The sequence below is a fragment of the Chamaea fasciata genome, unplaced genomic scaffold (genome assembly GCF_029207755.1).
Source record: "Chamaea fasciata isolate MVZ Bird 193981 ecotype frontalis unplaced genomic scaffold, bChaFas1.0.hap1 SCAF_12, whole genome shotgun sequence".
NCBI lineage: Eukaryota > Metazoa > Chordata > Aves > Passeriformes > Sylviidae > Chamaea > Chamaea fasciata.
The window spans coordinates 3,723,047-3,740,734 of NW_027094097.1; the positions used below are offsets into that span (position 1 = coordinate 3,723,047).

The 17,688-nt window shown below is 44.6% G+C and overlaps 1 protein-coding gene across 1 annotated transcript in view; it reads left to right on the top strand.

The window, feature by feature from the left end:
• Positions 1-14,505, top strand: part of LONP2 (lon peptidase 2, peroxisomal) — a 37,021-nt gene extending 22,516 nt beyond the window's left edge. Inside the window, exons 12-15 of the mRNA XM_066194238.1 lie at positions 4,942-5,084; positions 9,909-10,116; positions 11,161-11,351; positions 12,987-14,505. Of these exons, the coding sequence (XP_066050335.1) occupies positions 4,942-5,084; positions 9,909-10,116; positions 11,161-11,351; positions 12,987-13,208 (764 nt within the window). The 3' untranslated portion in view covers positions 13,209-14,505. The remainder of the gene's footprint in view (positions 1-4,941; positions 5,085-9,908; positions 10,117-11,160; positions 11,352-12,986) is intronic.
• Positions 14,506-17,688: the final 3,183 nt, after the last annotated feature.

The following is a 17,688-nucleotide window of genomic DNA, read 5'->3' on the forward strand; positions in this document are numbered from 1 at the left end:
TCAGCTGAGCGCCTCTGCCTGGTGGGTTGTAGTAAGAGTTCAGGACACTAGGTGGTAGAATCACAGACTTTGCACCGTTACAGTGGTTTAATCAGATTATCAACTCCAGGGAGAGCACCTGTTTTCAAGGCTTTGTAGAGATGAGGCCTTTTGGCACTGCTTGGCAGGGGGCTCTGGGAGGGGAGGGTGCTGCCCCAGCAGAGCTGCAGACTCACTCAGGCTGGGTTCAGCACTTCCCAGAAATGCATGGGCAGCTTTTAGTGCCTTCCTTGCTCCTCTGACTGCTGAGCTTTTGGGAGAAGTTGGTGAGTGCAGGAGTGTTGGTTTGTGTCAGTAGTTGAGTTTGCACAGGAAGTTCAGCGTTTTTCAGAGCTCTCTGGGAAGTTGCCCCTGTGTACAGCAATGCTAGCTGATCTTTCACTGAAACACTATCTAAGATTTATGAGACACTCCTCCAGTCCTTTGACGCTACAAGAAATTCTAGGAGTCACAAAAATACGTGAAACTCTCCTTCCTATTCTAGTGCAACTGCCTTGGGAATACAATGCAGCAACTGTGCACTAAGGCATCATATCATGATAGATATCATCATATCCAGAGTGAAAAACAATTTGTCTAATTCAGACCCGAAGGGAGATTTAGGACAGGTAATATTTCATAACTAAAAGTGATGAAATGAGGATTGTATTTGTGTTGAAGCCAAGGCTTTGAACATACTTAAATATTTCCATAACCCAGCAATACAGAACAGTTCTGCTCTTTGTGGGTGAAACGCTTGGTTCTAAGTTAAATGCAAGTTTGACCAAAGTGGTCAATGGCAACTGACACATGAAGTCTGCTGAGCCTCAGCCCCAGGGTGCTGTGACTGCAGGTGCTCAGGTCTGAGCTCAGCTCTGCTGACCTTAGAGAGATTCCCAGCTCTGCGGGCTGCAGTGTGGCCCTTTTCCTGAAACTCCTGGAAATTGCTTGGAATGACTTCTCTGTAAGAGGTCAAAAAGGCAGAAATGTTCACAGAGGTTTGGCTTGAATACAGATTAATTTTTAAAGTGTTGTTTTTTTCCCCCCGTGTTAATTTATGTAAATATTCCTTTGTGAACACCTCACATTCAAGTGTTTCAAATGCACATTGTTATTGTAGGTCACAAACGATGGAATGTAATTATTTTGTGGAAAGAGAACTTTTCTGATGCTGTGGGAAGAAAAGCACAGAGCATTAAATTTAAGCATATAAATAAATATAAACAGAATCAGGGTCCCAGGAAATTATTCCCTTCCTAAAGAAACACTTCCTAGAAGTTTGATGCATAAGATTTCAGTTTGACAGTGGAATATTGCTTTTAGGATGCAGTTTCATGTTATGGCTGGCTTTGAATGTGAACTGTTGTCAGCAAAAGCAATCCCATCCTTTTCTACCTAAATGCAGTTTTAGGGTTTTGGTTTTTTTTTTAGTTTGGACGGGCTAGAAGAGTTCTGAGTCTGTTGTGTGCTGAAGCATCTGCTGCTAAGTCAGATGGGAAAGAAAGAATGTTATTTCCCCTTTAATTGCCCACAAACTTAAAACCTTTTCTGTCATGCTGATGCTCCTTTTTGATATCTCTGCGTAGCAATTCAGCAAATCAGAATGTGTCATGTGCAAAACTGCTTAAAAATGTTAGGCTTCTATCTTTCTATCTTGGTCAGTAAGTATGGCTAGAAATCCGTGGCTTTAAGACTTGTGTTGCTAGTTCTTAATTTAAATCTGTTTTATGAGGAGATGAGAAATTGCTGCATGTTGAGGAAGTCTTAGACTCGTATTCTCTCATTTTCATTACATCTGTAGAAGGTAGCGGTCTTACTTTTTAAAATTTTTGTGCCACGAAATGTCTATTAAGATTAAATCTTTAATTATATTTAATAGTTCATTGTCAGTATGTTTTCTAAGGAGTCCATTTTCTTACGAATCCGTTATTTACGTGTGAGACTTGGTTTTATTTTGGGAACTTGCGAAGACAGATTCCTGAAGAACATTGTGATCTTTGAGTAGCTGCAGATTCTGCTTGGAAAATTCTACAAACATAATCTTTTTTTTTGGTTGGTGGTTTTTTGAACTTATTTTTGGTCACTGGGGGAGGGCTATGTGTTGTTGTTTATTTTTAGTATCACAATTTTTAAATGTTAAAACAACTCAATACCATGCTGCTTTTGTGTAAGCAGACATGTAACAGCAGAGCAGCAGGTGGTTCCTCTAGTGCAGTTCAGAGCTCTGCTAAGGGCACTTTTTGGCCTTTTAGTTTATTTTGCCAACTTATCTCAAGCTGTAAGATGATTAAGCTGCTGTCCTAATGAGAAGATCTGATTCTGGAGACTTGAATTCAGGTGTCTTGTTTTAGATAAATATGTCATTTAGCTTGTACTGTGCTTTATGGCTGTTAGCCTGGGGTAGGTAGGGAACGTGCATTTGGCATTGTTAGTGGAAATCTTAATCACTTGTGTCTTTACAGATTCATCATGGTCAGCACTTGTGTAAAGATCACTTTCCTTCAAAGAAAAAGTTAGAGTTTGTAATTACATTTTGGGACATCACTGTGTGCTTTTATAGAAAATTAGATAATGGCAGAATTTAGGTTAACATTTTTAGAAAAAAGTGTGGAGTTAGTTATTGTTACAGATTATAAAACAGGATCTACTCATTATATCCAATAAACCCAAGAGTTTCGGATTCTTTTAATGGGACAGGTGGCCTCAAATTCCCTGATTTGTTTATGAGGAGTTTGTCTCCTCAGCTGTATACACAGCTAGGTGAAATAAATACATTTGTGTTAGCTAGGCAGTAAAATCTTGGTATAGAACAAAACCAGCTGGTTTTAAACTCGATTTTGTTTTGAAATATGAATTGCATCTCAGATTATCAAATAGTGTTGAAATTGCAGTCCGAATTGCAAGAATAGTATGCAGGGTCAAATTTCCTGGACTTGCCGGTATTTATGTCTTCGAATTTATTCTGTACAAAAATAGTAGTTTAACAAAAGCAGAGAGACATGCTGGAACAAGAGGAGGCATCTGACTAAGCAGTGTTTTTTGCAGTGAAGGAATGGGATTTCGCCACGGAGCAGCGAGTTGTACAACGGGAAGATCCGTGGCTGTTGGATAAGAATGGTTAGATTGGAGTCCTGAATGAAGGCTGAGGTGCTGCTGTCGTGTTAATAGTGATGTAGAATGTTTTCCTTGATACTCTGTTGGGGCATTAGTGAGAATGCACTGCCACAAAATTAGCAGGAAAAAAGGCCTTTATGTGTCAGGGTTAATAACAGCATAGTTTGTATCTTGCGAAAGGAGACCGCCTCATTCATCCATTCTGAGAATTGTTTTTGCCCCACTGAGCACCTCTTCACGTTACAGTAGTAGATTAGATTAGTAATTTATGTTTTTCTGTACTTGTTGGAACTCTTGGATCTTCAGTTGCATGCATTGATGTGCAGTGGAAGAACCAGAAAGCTCCTTTTCAAAGTAAAATTAGAAAGAATTCAAAGAAAGTAAAAAACCCGTATTTGGGGCCAAAATCCGGTGCAGGAGTCTTGAAGCTCAGTGTGCGTTGCTGTGTAATGCAGACTTCAGGTGTGTGTGAGGCTGGAGTTTGGGGTGGGAAGGAAAGTTCCCCGGGCAGGGAGGCACTGCCCTGAGAGTGCCCCAGAGCCTTACAGCAGCTGCATTGTCCAAGCGTTCTTCTTTTCCCTGATAGATGCTTCACCAAAGCACTGCTTAGGGCTCTTGAGAAATGCTGAGAAGCCTCTTGCGCCTGGATCAGATTCTGTGGGGAAATGATTCCCTGCTTGCCTTGGCCCTCTGCTCCCAGTCCCTGCCAGGGACTGCAAGTTCTTCAGCTCAGTCATGCAAACAGCTCCTCTGCAGGCTGGGTGTGAGACCTTGACATTGTCATGGTTCCCATTGCAGCTCATTTTTGTACAGAAAGAGAAAACAGAAACTTGAAGGCAGTTCTGCTAAGGAAGCCATTGTACAGCTGAGAAATCCACTCATGCTGTGAGTGAAGGAAGGAAGAGCCCCCTTCTGAACCCATAGCTGTTGCTTTAATTGTGTGGTCCCTCCTCGGTGGCACTTGAGTATGTTGCATTCAGAAGTGTCAGGCTGCTGGGGGTTTATAGCCCTTCCTGAAGAGTGTATCATGCCTGTAGGTGTTTTGGGAAATGTCTGGAAATTGGGCCGTGGAGGAATTTTTTTAGCAGTCATAGGAGACAAAAACCAACGTGAAAAGTGTCACATCAGAGTGTGTGTGCGAGGGCTCTGCTGGAGGCGCTCTGTGCTGGGGCGCAGTTGTAAACACACAAAAAGCACAGGAGTTCCTGTTCACAACAGGAGCACTGTCAGAACTGCCCCGTTCAGCTGCACATTCTCTCTTACACCACACTGCACATGATTCCTCCTGCAGGAGTAAACCCTTCCCTGCCAGGGTGGGGAGGCCCTGACACAGGTTCCCACAGAAGCTGTGGCTGCCCCATCCCTTGAAAGGCCAGGCTGGACAGGGCCTGGAGCAGCCTGGGATAGTGGAAGGCATCCCTTTACAGCCCAAACCGTTCTGATTCTGGGAAATACTGGTTTTCTGCACGAATCTGGTGAAAAGTGCAAAGTCTTAAATGAGCCTAATGTGTTTTGCTCTTTGAATTAGTTTAAAATGCACTTAAGCTGATGAGTTGCATCTCTGTCAGTGCTCTAGATTTAATTTTTTTCATTGATGAACAGTTAGAACATATTTAGGCTTAATAATTAAATTTCATGCCATATTATCTTTAATTTGACAAGATTTTTGTGAGAGATGGTTTGAGCACTTTTTCCTGAACTTACTGAGCATTTTGTTGCATATTTCATTTTTCTCTGTCACGACCTTAAAAAAACTTCTCTGTCTAGGAAAGACCATTACAAATCCTAAATTAGATTTTCTTCCCTTAGACTGCAAAGAACACATCACAGAAGATGCCAAACCAGACTCCTTCAGTGACACAGCTGACCTGTCTCTGCCACCTGAGATGCCAATTTTAATTGATTTCCATGCTCTGAAAGATATCCTGGGGCCCCCCATGTATGACATGGAGGTAACGTCCTCATTTGTTTGTTTGATGCTGTTTCTGACTGATACATGATTATTGCTATTGACTGAGTCTATACAATGTTAACAACTTCAAAATATGTGAATAACAGCACCGTGTTTCTTTATGTTCCACAGAGTGTGTTTTCACCTAAAGGAGTTTTGGTTTTTTTTTTTATTCAGGGTATGTCAATAACATAATGGCCTGACTTTTCTGTTAGCAAAGGTCCCTGCAGCAGTGCTGAAGAATGTGGTGGTGTTTCTTTCAGTTTGAAACAATTTTGCTTTTGTTTGGGGGATGTTTGGTGGTCTTGGGAAAGAAGCCAAAAGTCGAACCCAGGAATCCTGTCTCTGCAGCAGCTGTGCTAAGGACTGTCCCTCATACCTCCTTAAAGCCAGGCAGCAGTTTGGGGTATTAAAACCACTTCAGTTTGCACCAGAAGTTCTCAGACATTCTTTAGGTTAAAATGACTCTTAGCTATTAAAATGTTTTATGATCAGTCAGGCACCTCCAGCTCTGCTCCTCAGTAGGCATAGTTCAGATGTTTTGCTTTCCCCCATCTGTGTTTTTGCTCCATTCTGTGGAAATGCCATCAGTTAAAGTAGTGTGTTAGTTTGGGATTCTCATTCCACCGGTCACAGTGCAGTTGTTCTCTGTTCCTGAGAACTTTCCTCTTGAAATTCTTTTCTCCTAAATCAGAGGACCAGACTTCCAGTGGGATTTGAAGAGCCAGAAGGGGACAAGGTGATTGTGACAGCAGGAGAAAGTGAACGATTGTGAAGGAAATAATCAGGTTTTGGACCTGAACTGAGGCTTTTGGATGTGAAGATTTTATCATGGAAGGATTCTTAATGAAGAGACAGAAGTGGGGAAAGAGGCTGAAAGGAGACAGTGCCATTGATTGTGACAGAGGATGGTGACGGAGACAGTAGCAGTGGGGGAATGGGAGGCAGAAGAGAACCGCGCAGTGCCTGGGGACTCTGGGCTCAGTGCATTCACGTGGCTTCTTTGATGATTGAGTTTTTACTTTCAGGAATTAGAGGAATTTGCTCTTTAGGCAAATGATTGAGTTGTCAGCAACTTACCTTTGTTCTTTCCAACTCTCAGAAGCCTCTGTACCCCACAGGAAAAGCACACAAATGGAAAAATTCAGTGCTTAATATGGGACTTCCCTTAGGTGTTCTGCCTGGTGTCAGTTTTGTTTCTGGAGTTGGTTATTCATTTAAATTTGGTAGTGTGCCTGTGTTGGAATATAATTTCTGCTACTTTGTCTTTTTTCTGTACCTTTAAGTAATGCAAGAAAAATTTTTAAAGTGTGGTTCTTAATTTCAAGTGTACAAACACAGGAGTGCTAGGTGGGGGTTTTATTTTGTGAGGGTTTTTTTGTTTATTTGTTGTGGGGTCCACAATAGGTGCCATAAATTTGCAGATCAGCATTTCATGGATCTGCTAGCCTGTGTAAACTGAAATAAGACTGACTGAAGCTTGTGACTTCTGTATCAAAAGGTTTTGTTAACATTTCTGTATTTAGAAGGTGAATTTAGTGCATAGAGAGAAGTAGAGTTGAATCCACACAGATCAATTCCCCAAGCAGCCCAGGATTTGTTTTCATGTACTATTTGCTGTATTTATTGAGTGACTGTTTTCCAGTACACGCTTTGTTTTTTTCCATGTAAATTGCTCAGATAACAACGTAACTCCTATTTTCAGGACTTTTCCCAGCTACTGTGTTAGTCCTTAGAATTTTCTCAAGCCCCCCCCGGTTCTTTGAAGGAGCAGAGCTGCTGCTCTGGCAGGTGTCTGAGCCTGGCTGCCGGGGGTTCTGCTCTGTGCGCACAGGCTGGGTCCGCTCTCTGGGACCTCAGATCTGCGCCCTGGGCCTGCGTGCGGCCGTTCATCAGCCGCTGAAACAAAGACACCGTGGAGGCAGCCACAGTGTCAGTGCCTGCGAGGGCTGAGCTCATGGAACTGAAAACATGACACGACTTCATTGAGCTCTTGTTCTTCAGGGAATTCCCGACACAGGGATTCATCTTTCACCTTTCCAGGGCATCGCTTGGCTATTGTCTGCACAGCTCTCCCAGCAGGAAGGCGTGACAGAATATTCAGCTCCTACTTGCTGGATTAATTAATTGATCACAAACAAACAATCTTAGGTGTCTCTCTACAGAGCAGTTGTTGGATTGAATCACACAGTGAGGCTTTGAAAGAATAATCTTGACAGTTTCAAGTGCAGAAGATTGAATGAAATATTTCAGCACAGCGCACGTGTGGGGGAAAGGGTTTCTAACATATCCAGTGGGTTTATAACAAACTATTTGTATTTTTGGCTTGGATTTTACTTTGTGTTTTGGGGGATTTTTTAGCTTTTTTTTTTTTTCCTTTCAACCCTTAATTCTGCTTGAGTAACAAAATATTGGCACCACAGGCAGGTCTCTCAGGATTGGTTTGTAGCCTCAGAACTTGAGTGAAGCTGAAGGGACAGAAGCTGCAGGTCAGGAGAATGGCCTGTTCTAGGAAATGAAAGTGCAGATGCCATAGAAGAATGGCTCTGTTTCATGGGACATGCACAGTTCTAATTAGGGAAAAAATTAAGAGTGTCTTTCACAAGCAAAACCTGGCCAAAGCACAGGTTTAGTTCTTAGATAAAAATGCCGATCTATCAAGTCTTGTGGTGATATTTCTGGGAAATCCTCCTCCCTCAGAGGGAAGCCACTGCTAACGTGCTTTGCCAGCAGTGATTTGCCAGGGAATGAATCAGAGGAGTAGAAAAAAGGTACAGTCAGGCTGGGAGAACCTGTGGAAGGGAAACAAACATGCTAAAGGCCAGCAAGCGATGAACTGGTTCTCATCTTCCCACTGTGAATCAGGGACTTAGCAGCTTCTTGTCCATTGCACTGACCTGGCGTAGCTCCAAAACTGCAGATGTACCGAAATACTCTAAAATTTGTAAATGACTGTGCTAAATGTTAAGACTTTAATTTTTGCAGTGTCCTGGCAGCTAAAATGCATAACATGCGTTTTATTATGTCACGTCCATATGTCCAGGTACTCCGGGTACAGCTAAATCACAGCTGGTTTGCTCTCATCTACAAAAATTCTCAAAGCCCAGGATTCCGTGTAGGCCAGTGACATCTTCATCATCTGACAGGCAGCACCAGCCATCAGCTGATTCGAGTGGTCATTTTTAATTGAAGTTGTTTAGGAAGTGTAAGAAAGGATTTATTCCAATTTAAATTCGTCTGACTTTTGGTGAGAAGAAATTCTTCAGAGTTGCCAGGAGCGATTCAGTCTTGTGTGGCTCCCTGGACACTTTGTGGGTGTCTCACGTGGTCCAGTGTGCTTTCCCCTGAGTGTTGGGCGTTCTGTGGCTCTGGCTGCGTTTCGGGATTTCCGTGGGGCTTTTCTGCAGCCAGATCCGAAAGCTGCCCTGGCATTTGCCGGGCTCAGCTGGGGAGGTTACGGCAGGGGTGCTCCAGTCTCTCCCCAGGACAGCAGGAGAGGTTGCTTGGCTTCGGAGGCACCAGGTCACAAACAGTGGTCCAAAGGTGATCGACACCCACTACACAGCCAGTTTCTCTCGTCAGATCTCAACTGACTCGTGAAAGCAGGAGGAGGTACCTGCCTAGTCAAAGGACAGAGGAAGCTGTGCTAAGTGCTGAGTCCTTAGAACTGTTTGGGGTTTGATTCCTCGTCTCATTTGCTGTGTTCTGACCCTGAGCTCTCAAACCGTCTCTAAACCGTTTTCAGTTGATCCAGGCTAAAAAACCTGAAACAAAACCCCCAAATCCACAAACCCTGTTGCTGGCTGCTTTGGCTTCAAGAGGGTGTGGACGGTTAATTTTGTTCATTGCACCTGTAATGTTTGAAACCGTGATGGTTTGCCAAGATAGCATTGTGTCCAGCCCCAAGGGGAATGTTCCAGCGCTGCTGGACTTCCTGTGACCAGGATGAACTGACTCTGTTAACCTGAGTTACCAAGTAGTTTCTAAAATAATCAGAGTAAATCACTGTAACTAATAACACACAGGGACTGGATATAGAAACGGATGTTAGCAAAAATGAAAATGCTTGCTGAGGTTTTTTGATACCATAAAAGTGAAACACACAGTTCTGTACAATTTTCTTCAATGCTAGAAAAAGGAAGATTGATTCTTAGCTGAATCGTGCTAGTGAGAGCAAAAGGCAGGATGTTGATGCCTGTGCACAGGTACGGGAGAGCCCCAGGAGAAGCAGAAGGGGCTGTGTGGCTTCCTTGGCTTTGGCTGCTTGTAATTCCTAAGGGGACTCTGTCGGGTGTCCCCTCTGCCTGGCCTAGGAACGCGTTCACCTTCCTGCTGTTCCAAAGCGTTTGTAAATGTCTGCAGGGAACGACATCGGGGGCTTGGCCGGCCACAGCTCAGGCAGTGCCACCACCTTTAAAAGGCTCTTGGGGAGCACTGGGGAGCAAAAGTGGCTTTGTCACAGGAGTAACAGGGCAGACGCACCCGGCGGATGGGTTAAGTCACGTAAACGTCCAGTCAGGATTGACCCAATACTGGAAGTCCTTTGAGGAGAAGGATTCTTAGGGTGTTTGGGGGGCGGGGAATGTTTCAAGGATGACACGCCCAGATGTCTGCCGTGGCCCTAAGCTAAGCTGCCACATACAGCTCCTGTTGCGTAGTTAGTGTTTACACGTATCCACAACTACTGCTGCATTAAATAATAAAATAAAATACAAGAGATCGGACGCTTGGCTTGACCGCAGTGTTTTGATGGGTGCAGTTGTGTCAAAGCGCCCTGTGGAACTGTTCCTGCAGTGGTTTATTACGGCTGTTTCCCTGTGTTCAGGTGTCGGAGCGGCTCAACCAGCCGGGGGTGGCCATCGGGCTGGCGTGGACGCCGCTGGGCGGCGAGATCATGTTTGTGGAGGCCAGCCGCATGGACGGCGAGGGGCAGCTGACGCTCACCGGGCAGCTGGGCGACGTCATGAAGGAGTCGGCACACCTGGCCATCAGCTGGCTGCGCAGCAACGCCAAGAGATTCCAGCTCACCAACGGTGGGCACCGCTCCCTGCAGCTGCTGAGGAACGCTGCCGGTCCCTGCGGGGCCGCGCGGCACCCTCGGTGCTGCCCTGAAGATGAGGTCAGCTCCGCGCTGCCTTGGGGGAGCTCGCTCCCGGGTGCTGCCAAGCCCAGGCGCTTGTGGCCTGGCGGGACACGGGCTGTGTCTCCCTGCCCGAGCCTGGAAGGTTGTGGGCAGCCTCAGTGCCAAGGTGCTTCTCCTTGGTTGTGGCAGACGCTGCCTCTGACTCATTTTTACGCTCAAGCTTTCCGGCGGTATTTTCATGATGGACACAGATTTGGAAGATTGTAGTTTTTCTCCGACAGGTTCTGTTAAAAGGTTTTCGTAGTCTTTAAGTTTCAGTATCTTGGGAATGTTAGGTTTGTATGGCAGCCGTGGAACTGCACTGCGATAAGGCTCTGGGCAAGAACATTTTACCTGTTTTTTGTCTGAACCTCCCAGGACTTGTGGCATTGTGCTTTCTAGATTGATCATCTGCTGATCAGGCAAATAATTGACCAGTACCTGTCACATATCTTCCAGTATTTCTGGAAGTTTAGATAGGTTAAAAAGCAAAACGGAATGAATGTGTGCTGCAGGCATTACCTGTGTGCATGTTTATCTCTGGTTCACGCTCCACGTACTCCATTACAGGTGGAAGGCCATAAGTAAGAGTTTCACTTTATTAAAATTGTGAGTTTCTGTGGCGTGTTCTCCAAACATTGACACTGATTGTTTGGGACATAGAACTTCTGTGTAGAAATCCCTTGGTTTCCACATTAATCCCTACTCTCGATTTCCCAATGCACGCAAAAGCCAGGCTAATGGGTTATCATGTTACAGGTTTTTCTAGGAATCTGGGTGTAGGAAAGCTCACTGGGATTTCTCTTTCAGGGCTGCTGCAATATTGTGTTTTCTCAGCCCACTGTTAATAAATAGCGCCAGGGCTTTTAGTTCTTGGTGGGCTTTTAGACTAAAGACCGGGAACAAAATGGGTTTAGATTTCTAACATTGAAACTGTTCTTTTTTTTTCCTTAAGCTTCTGGAAGTTTTGATCTCCTTGACAACACTGACATCCATCTGCACTTCCCAGCTGGAGCTGTCACAAAAGATGGACCATCTGCTGGTGTTACCATAGTAACCTGCCTTGCTTCACTCTTCAGTGGGCGGCTGGTGTGCTCAGATGTAGCCATGACTGGAGAAATTACACTGAGAGGCCTTGTTCTTCCAGTAAGCATCATTGGAGAAAAGAGCTAAGTTGTATTAATTGTCCCTGTTTCGGATATAAAATCTGTTTATAGCCACTTAGAAGAGAGTGGATCCAGAGCCCAGCAGGATCATTCCTTGGCACCACTGCAGTCTCTGCAGTTGGAAGAGGCCAGGCTGCTGCAGGACTGCCCCACTCCTCTGCTTTGTCTTTCGAGCTCAAGCCAGCCTTGATGTGGCTTTTTGGGAAAATACCTTAAAGTGTCTACTTGGGAAGGAAACCTCAAAGTCTTAAACTGCAAAGATGGCTCCAAAGTCTGCACTGCAGTTTCTAAACGTGCTTCCTCAGACTGTTGGAATAGAACTACCTCTGGTGTCTTTGAAAAGTTGTTTTAAAGCTCTCACAGTAACTGCACACAGGTTACTCCCAAATCCAGGGATCTGCTTCTGGGTTTCTCTCAAATGTTGGTCCTTGGATGTAGCTCAGCCAAGCGGGGTTTCCATAAAGCTTTGTCAAAGCAGGAAAGGAAAGCAGGTGTTAAACAGAGTTTAGTTAAAAGTGTCAGTGGAGCCTGGCACGGGTGCTGAAGCAGATGTGGGAGTTGTCATCTCACACCAAATGATGGCCAGGAGGAGGATGAAGCTGGAGTTCAGGGACAGGATTTTGTTTGCTGCAGAGGAGACTGAACTAGAGGTGCCCTGGTAGGCACCTGGGGAGGCTCTGGGGGCAGAGACTCTGCTGGGAGCCAGCTTAGCCCTGCAGCCAGCCTGTCCTGACTGCCCCAGGCAGTGCCCACTGTGTGCCTGCTGCTGAAGCTGTGCAGAGGTGAGCTGCCTGTGAATGTGACACCACACCGTGCTCCTTCCCCAGCTAGTCTGCAATCCTGCTGCTCTCAGTGACTGCAGTCCCAGGGGCTGCCCCTGCTCAGTGTGCAGCGCTGCCCAGAGCCGTGGCTCACCCCTGCCCTGGGTCACAGCAGCCCAGGGTTTGCCCTTTGCACTGTACAGGCCCTTCCTCTCCTCTGAAGCATTGTAAAATTACAAGTTTCTGCTCTCAGATGGTCTTTAGGAATAGAAAGGAGTTTGGAGGAAGAAGCTACAGCTCTAAGAAAAACTAATTTAACCCCCCTGTTTACATCTCATTAGCAATTCGACCCAGAGGCTGAGTGGAGCAGTGCCTCTCCGCTCCACAGGTTTGCTTTGCAGTGTGTATTTTGTTGTACAGCTCAAGTTATTTTTCACAACATTGCTTCTTTAAGACTCTTTTCCCCCTAAATCTAACACCGCCTTTATCTGAAAACTCTTCTGTTCCAATGCAGGTCCAGGATTTCAGCACATGATATAAAAAAGATGAAGCGAAGGCCACTCTTGTTAAAGAAATTCCTGAAAAGCAACGACTTTTCCACTACTGATTCTCTTGTACCTGCACCCCTAAATCTTTTTTTCTCGTTATTAGCTGTTACGGCATTCTTTCTGTAGCATATTAACGTATTTCCCTCATTAAGCACGTGATGAGCTACGACCCTGCATTTTTAATTGCTTTCCTAAATGACTGAGGGAGGCAGAACCTTCCGTCCAAAATTTAACTCCCGATGTGACGTTACCATAATTATTAGATTAGTTAATTGTTTTTATGCATGTATTTCTTCTCCTCCTTAGGTTGGGGGAATTAAAGACAAAGTGCTGGCAGCACACCGAGCTGGGCTGAAGAGAATTATCATTCCCCAGAGAAACGAGAAGGATCTGGAGGAGATTGCGGCGCCCGTGCGGCAGGAGCTGACCTTCGTGCTGGCCACGTGCCTGGACGAGGTGCTCAACGCCGCCTTCGACGGCGGCTTCGCGGTCAAGGCCAGCCTGGAGCACTTCAACAGCAAACTCTAGGCACGGGCTGAGCGTTCTTCTCTCTCCACTTCCATAGTCCTTGATCTCTTTCAGCCGCATTTCGGTGTCAGGTACAGCTGTGAGCCAAAGGGGATTGTTAAACGGGGGTGTCAGTGCTGTCCAAAGGCGGGTGCTGCTGCTGCTGCTGCAGTTACCAGCCCGGAACTGCACTTCGTGGGCGTTTGCTGCTTTTTATCAGCAAAGAATCCTAAATCTCGTTTCCTGATGGATGAGAAAATTCCTTAGCCTGTCAGGGACCTGTGTATGTACACGGCAGCAGCTGGTCACATCCTTAGAGAGGGAATAATGTGCAACAGGAGAGAGGCTCATAGGTGGGGTTGTTTCAAAAAGCAAACTGATTTAGTGTAAGTTTACTTATTTACAAAATATCTGTAATAATTGAATAATGAGTAATAATGTGCTAAGGAGCCGTGGTGTTGGGGGAAAATAAAGGTTTTGAAATGTAAAAAATACGCTTAAGGCATCTGAAGAGAAGCACTATGGCCTAATAAATGAAGTTAGGAAGTTCTTTCAGCACTTGGTTCTAGTTTGTAGCAAGGCCACTGCAGACACCCATCGGCAAACGCAGGAAGCAATGCCAGAACTGAAATGTGGGAAGTGTTGTGTAGGAAAGGACAGAACACATCAGTTCCCATCTGCACAGCTGTCCCTGCAGCAGCAGGGGGCTGGAGTGTGCCTGAGGCCTTAATGAAAAAACCCAGTAATGTTTTGGAGGGACAGAGCGCTTGTCCTTCATTCCTACCCACTACAAACCCACTTGGTTCTGGGATGCCAGAGCTTGGAGGTTCACCTGTGAAAATGAAATCTATTTGAGCAATGCCAAGAAGATTCTGAATCATTATTCACTGTGAATAATGCAAGGTTCAAGAAGTCTGGCAGCCTCCCTGTCCTTTGATAGCTTTGTCTCTTATCCCCCCTTGAACCTCAGTGAGAACTGCACTTCAGTGTCTGATCCGGGCCCTTGGCATTGTTTATTCCAGGGTCAGCCCCACACACCAGTGCTGGATGTTGTTACACCCTTCTCTTGTTCGCTGGTTCTGAAACAAACCCTAAAGTGCTTATGAAACACAAACTGTACCAGTGACAACAGCCTGTTCTAGAAGCTGCCTAAAAATTAGAGTTTGCTTTGCTTTCATTTTCCTAGATAACAAAGGTGATTTACCTGGAACGTAACAGCGCTGATTGTAATCGATTCAGTGAAATTTCAACACCTATTTTACAGAGGATTTTACAGCTTCGACAAAAGACTTAATCTAATAAAGTGATAAAAATAAAACTTGCTTCTGTGTCAGTATTTTAAGAGCTCTACTCTTAGTCGCTCACATGCCAAGTGCCGAGACTAGGGACAACGGCTCCAGTCTCTGAACACGTTCTGCCTCATGAGAAACACGCAGGGAAGAAGTGCAGAGAAACTTCCCCCCGAGTAAACCCCCAGCCTGGTAACTCTGCGCTGCTGCTTTGCTTCTGATCAAAGCAGGAGGGAAAAATCCTTTACCAAACAGATGGAGAAACAATCCTGCACTGCTCTGCTCTATCAGAGCACCGACATGCTCGGAATTCCAGCAGAGTCTGTTTACACATGGACAAAACAAATCGGCTTTTTTTTTAAAGGAGAATAAGGACTGCTAAAAAAGGTTTGCAGCAGGGCAAAACAGGGAGCTGCTCCCCAGAAAAGTTAAAGGATGACTTTCTGTCTGACACACCACTCCAATTCCTAAGTCTTGTCCCCACGGACTCCACACGAAGGTGGAGTTTAACGCCACGCTGAAGATAATGCCAGGCATTTACTGCCAGCTTTTCCTGTCCCTGCTGCCAGAGCTGGAGGAGGTTCTGTTGCTGTGTTGAGATTTTTTTAAACAAACATAAGCATCACCCATTATAGCAGACACTACAGCCGCACTTCAGCGCCTTTTGTTTTCCTTCCCCGAGCACAATAATCCTGTGCGGCAGTGAGCCAGAGCAGGGCAGAACTTCTGAAGGGATGTCAATACCCTGGGGAGCATCTGCTCAGGAACAGTTAGATGGACCACAGATTAAACTTGTGTCCCTCAGAAAAATACCCCAAAATAGCTGAAGTTTATCAAAAGTAAAGGCAGTGGTAGCTCCTTTCCTGTATCCACACTAAAAACTGCTGCAGATAGTAACTTTCTCACTGGAACAACTGCTTTAATCACAGCAGCTTGGAAAAGATTCTGGATAAAACAACAGGACAGGCAGGATTACAAAATCATTCACCTGCTTTAATTTTAAAGCACTACTGCAAACAAGAACTAGCAGGAACTGTCACAACAATCAAAATATTTACATCCACATTTGTCAAATATTTTAAGGCTTTTTTTTTTTAAAGGGCAATGAAAAACCACGGAGGTAGTGCTAGCAGACAAATGCAAGATCTACTGTGTTTCATCTTTTAGAGACGAATTTGAATACTCCTCCCCAACAGAGCCAAGTAAAACAGCACTTTCTAAAATAAACAGCTAATGTTAAGACAATGCCAGGCTTTAATACACCATTTATTTCAGATAAGGTAGTAAACCGTACATATTTCTGGATGGTTTCTTTTTTCATATATAACAGTGTAGCTGACTTACCAGATCCTCGCACTCTTTAGGCTCCTAATACTTCTGAGGATCTGGGCCTAAGGGTAATTCCGTAATTCCATCTGATGACGGATATTAAAGGTTTTATACAATTATTCAACACCAAATGGAGCAACGCTAATTTACATTACAGTACGTCAGCACACAGCAGTTCTGCCATAGCTCGTGTCCTGTGTGAAACATGAACCAACCTGTCTGAGCACGGCAGGCAGCTCCTCCAGCTCACCGCAGAGGCCGCTCCTGAAGGGCCCTGGCAGAGCGCAGCCCTGACCTTCAGCCCACGGTGCCCCAGTGCACTCCCTGCGCCTCAGCACGAGGGTTCAGGGCTGGCAGGGCTCCTGGGGACGCAGCCCCACTGACCCCTCCCCAGCAGCAGCAGTGACCAGCCCTGGCCTCGCTCACAGGGGCCACAACAGCTGCTCCAGCACGTTCCCTCAGCACCACCAGAGCCAGGCAGGCACCGGGGAGCAAGGCGGATGTGGGCTCCTCCAAAAAGAGCGTTTAGCAAACTTTCTGGTAAAGACAAACCGGAGGTTAATGTAGACAAGCTTAACTAGGTGAGAACAATTACTGAATTTGGACAACTGCAAACAGTTGGCTGTATATTCAAAAGGAAAAAAATGCTAGATTGCAGGAGTTTTGGAAGCATTTATCTACTGTCACAAGGTAGCAGTACATCTTTTAAATTACATCTGTGCACAGTTCAAACAGTCTAAGTATCAAATTTTCAGAGTGAAACTTCTACTACGTGAAGCCAACTATTTCTGTAGTATTTTATTAACCCAACCCAATGGGTTTTTATGTTCCTTACCTGTAGAACTACTTACCTCATCATGCATCAAAAATAATAAGAACAAGAGTTGTCTTAACAGATCAACTTCTGATAAGAAAGTTAAGACAGTGCACAGTAAATAAACTGTATTTTAATGTGTTACAAAAGTAGTCAATAGCCAGACCAGCTCCCCGACACGTCCGCTAGCACTTGGTTTGACAGAGATTTCATTTCCTTCCTGCTCCAGGTGGAAGAGCTTTTCCCCTGCTCTTGTCTGTGTCTGTTTTGTAACACAAATCCCGTTTACATTCGTGGTTCAGGTCTGCACATACAGGCAGTCTGCATAAAGCCCAGTATCCTTCCAAAGCCTTTGGGGCTGGCCAGTCACACCTGGAAGAGATTTATCTGCATTGTCATGTGGATCATGTCACCAAAATGAGATACGAAAGTCACTTCCAGACAGTTGCTTTAGTAACAACCAAAAGACATGAAGACAAGAAACTGAGCGAGAGCATCAACGTGTCAAACTTTGAGCTAAAGCAAAAAGCAGAAGTTGGCTGTGTTTTTTTCATTTGCCAGGTAATCCTTTAATGACAAATATAAAAAGACTGAAAACATCTCACTCTGACTGCCTTTTTTTTTCAGACAAATGGTCTGCTTTTATAATACAAATATTGTGTAATACAATACTTTCTCTGAACTGCAAACCAACAAATACAAGGATGCAATCAATTTTCTAAGCATCTCTAAATTTGAAATGTGAATTACTATTTTTTTTTTAAATTTGGAAAGCTCTTAATAATTGTTCATTTTTGTTAGAAGATAACTCAAAGTACAACAACATCTAAGACCTGTTTTTAAAGGAGCTGTCTTTCCTGACACATCTTTGAACATAAGCACTCCTTTCGAGTTCAGTACATTCACAAATAGCTCAATTAAGAACAGTATCACCAATGAACCGACTACTGGAAAGAGACAAAATTTACCAAACATACAGAAATATAAGTTTTACCATAGCAATTATGCATATCAAAAGATGACACCTGTAATTAATTTTAAAAAGATACAAAAAAGAGAAAAACCTGAA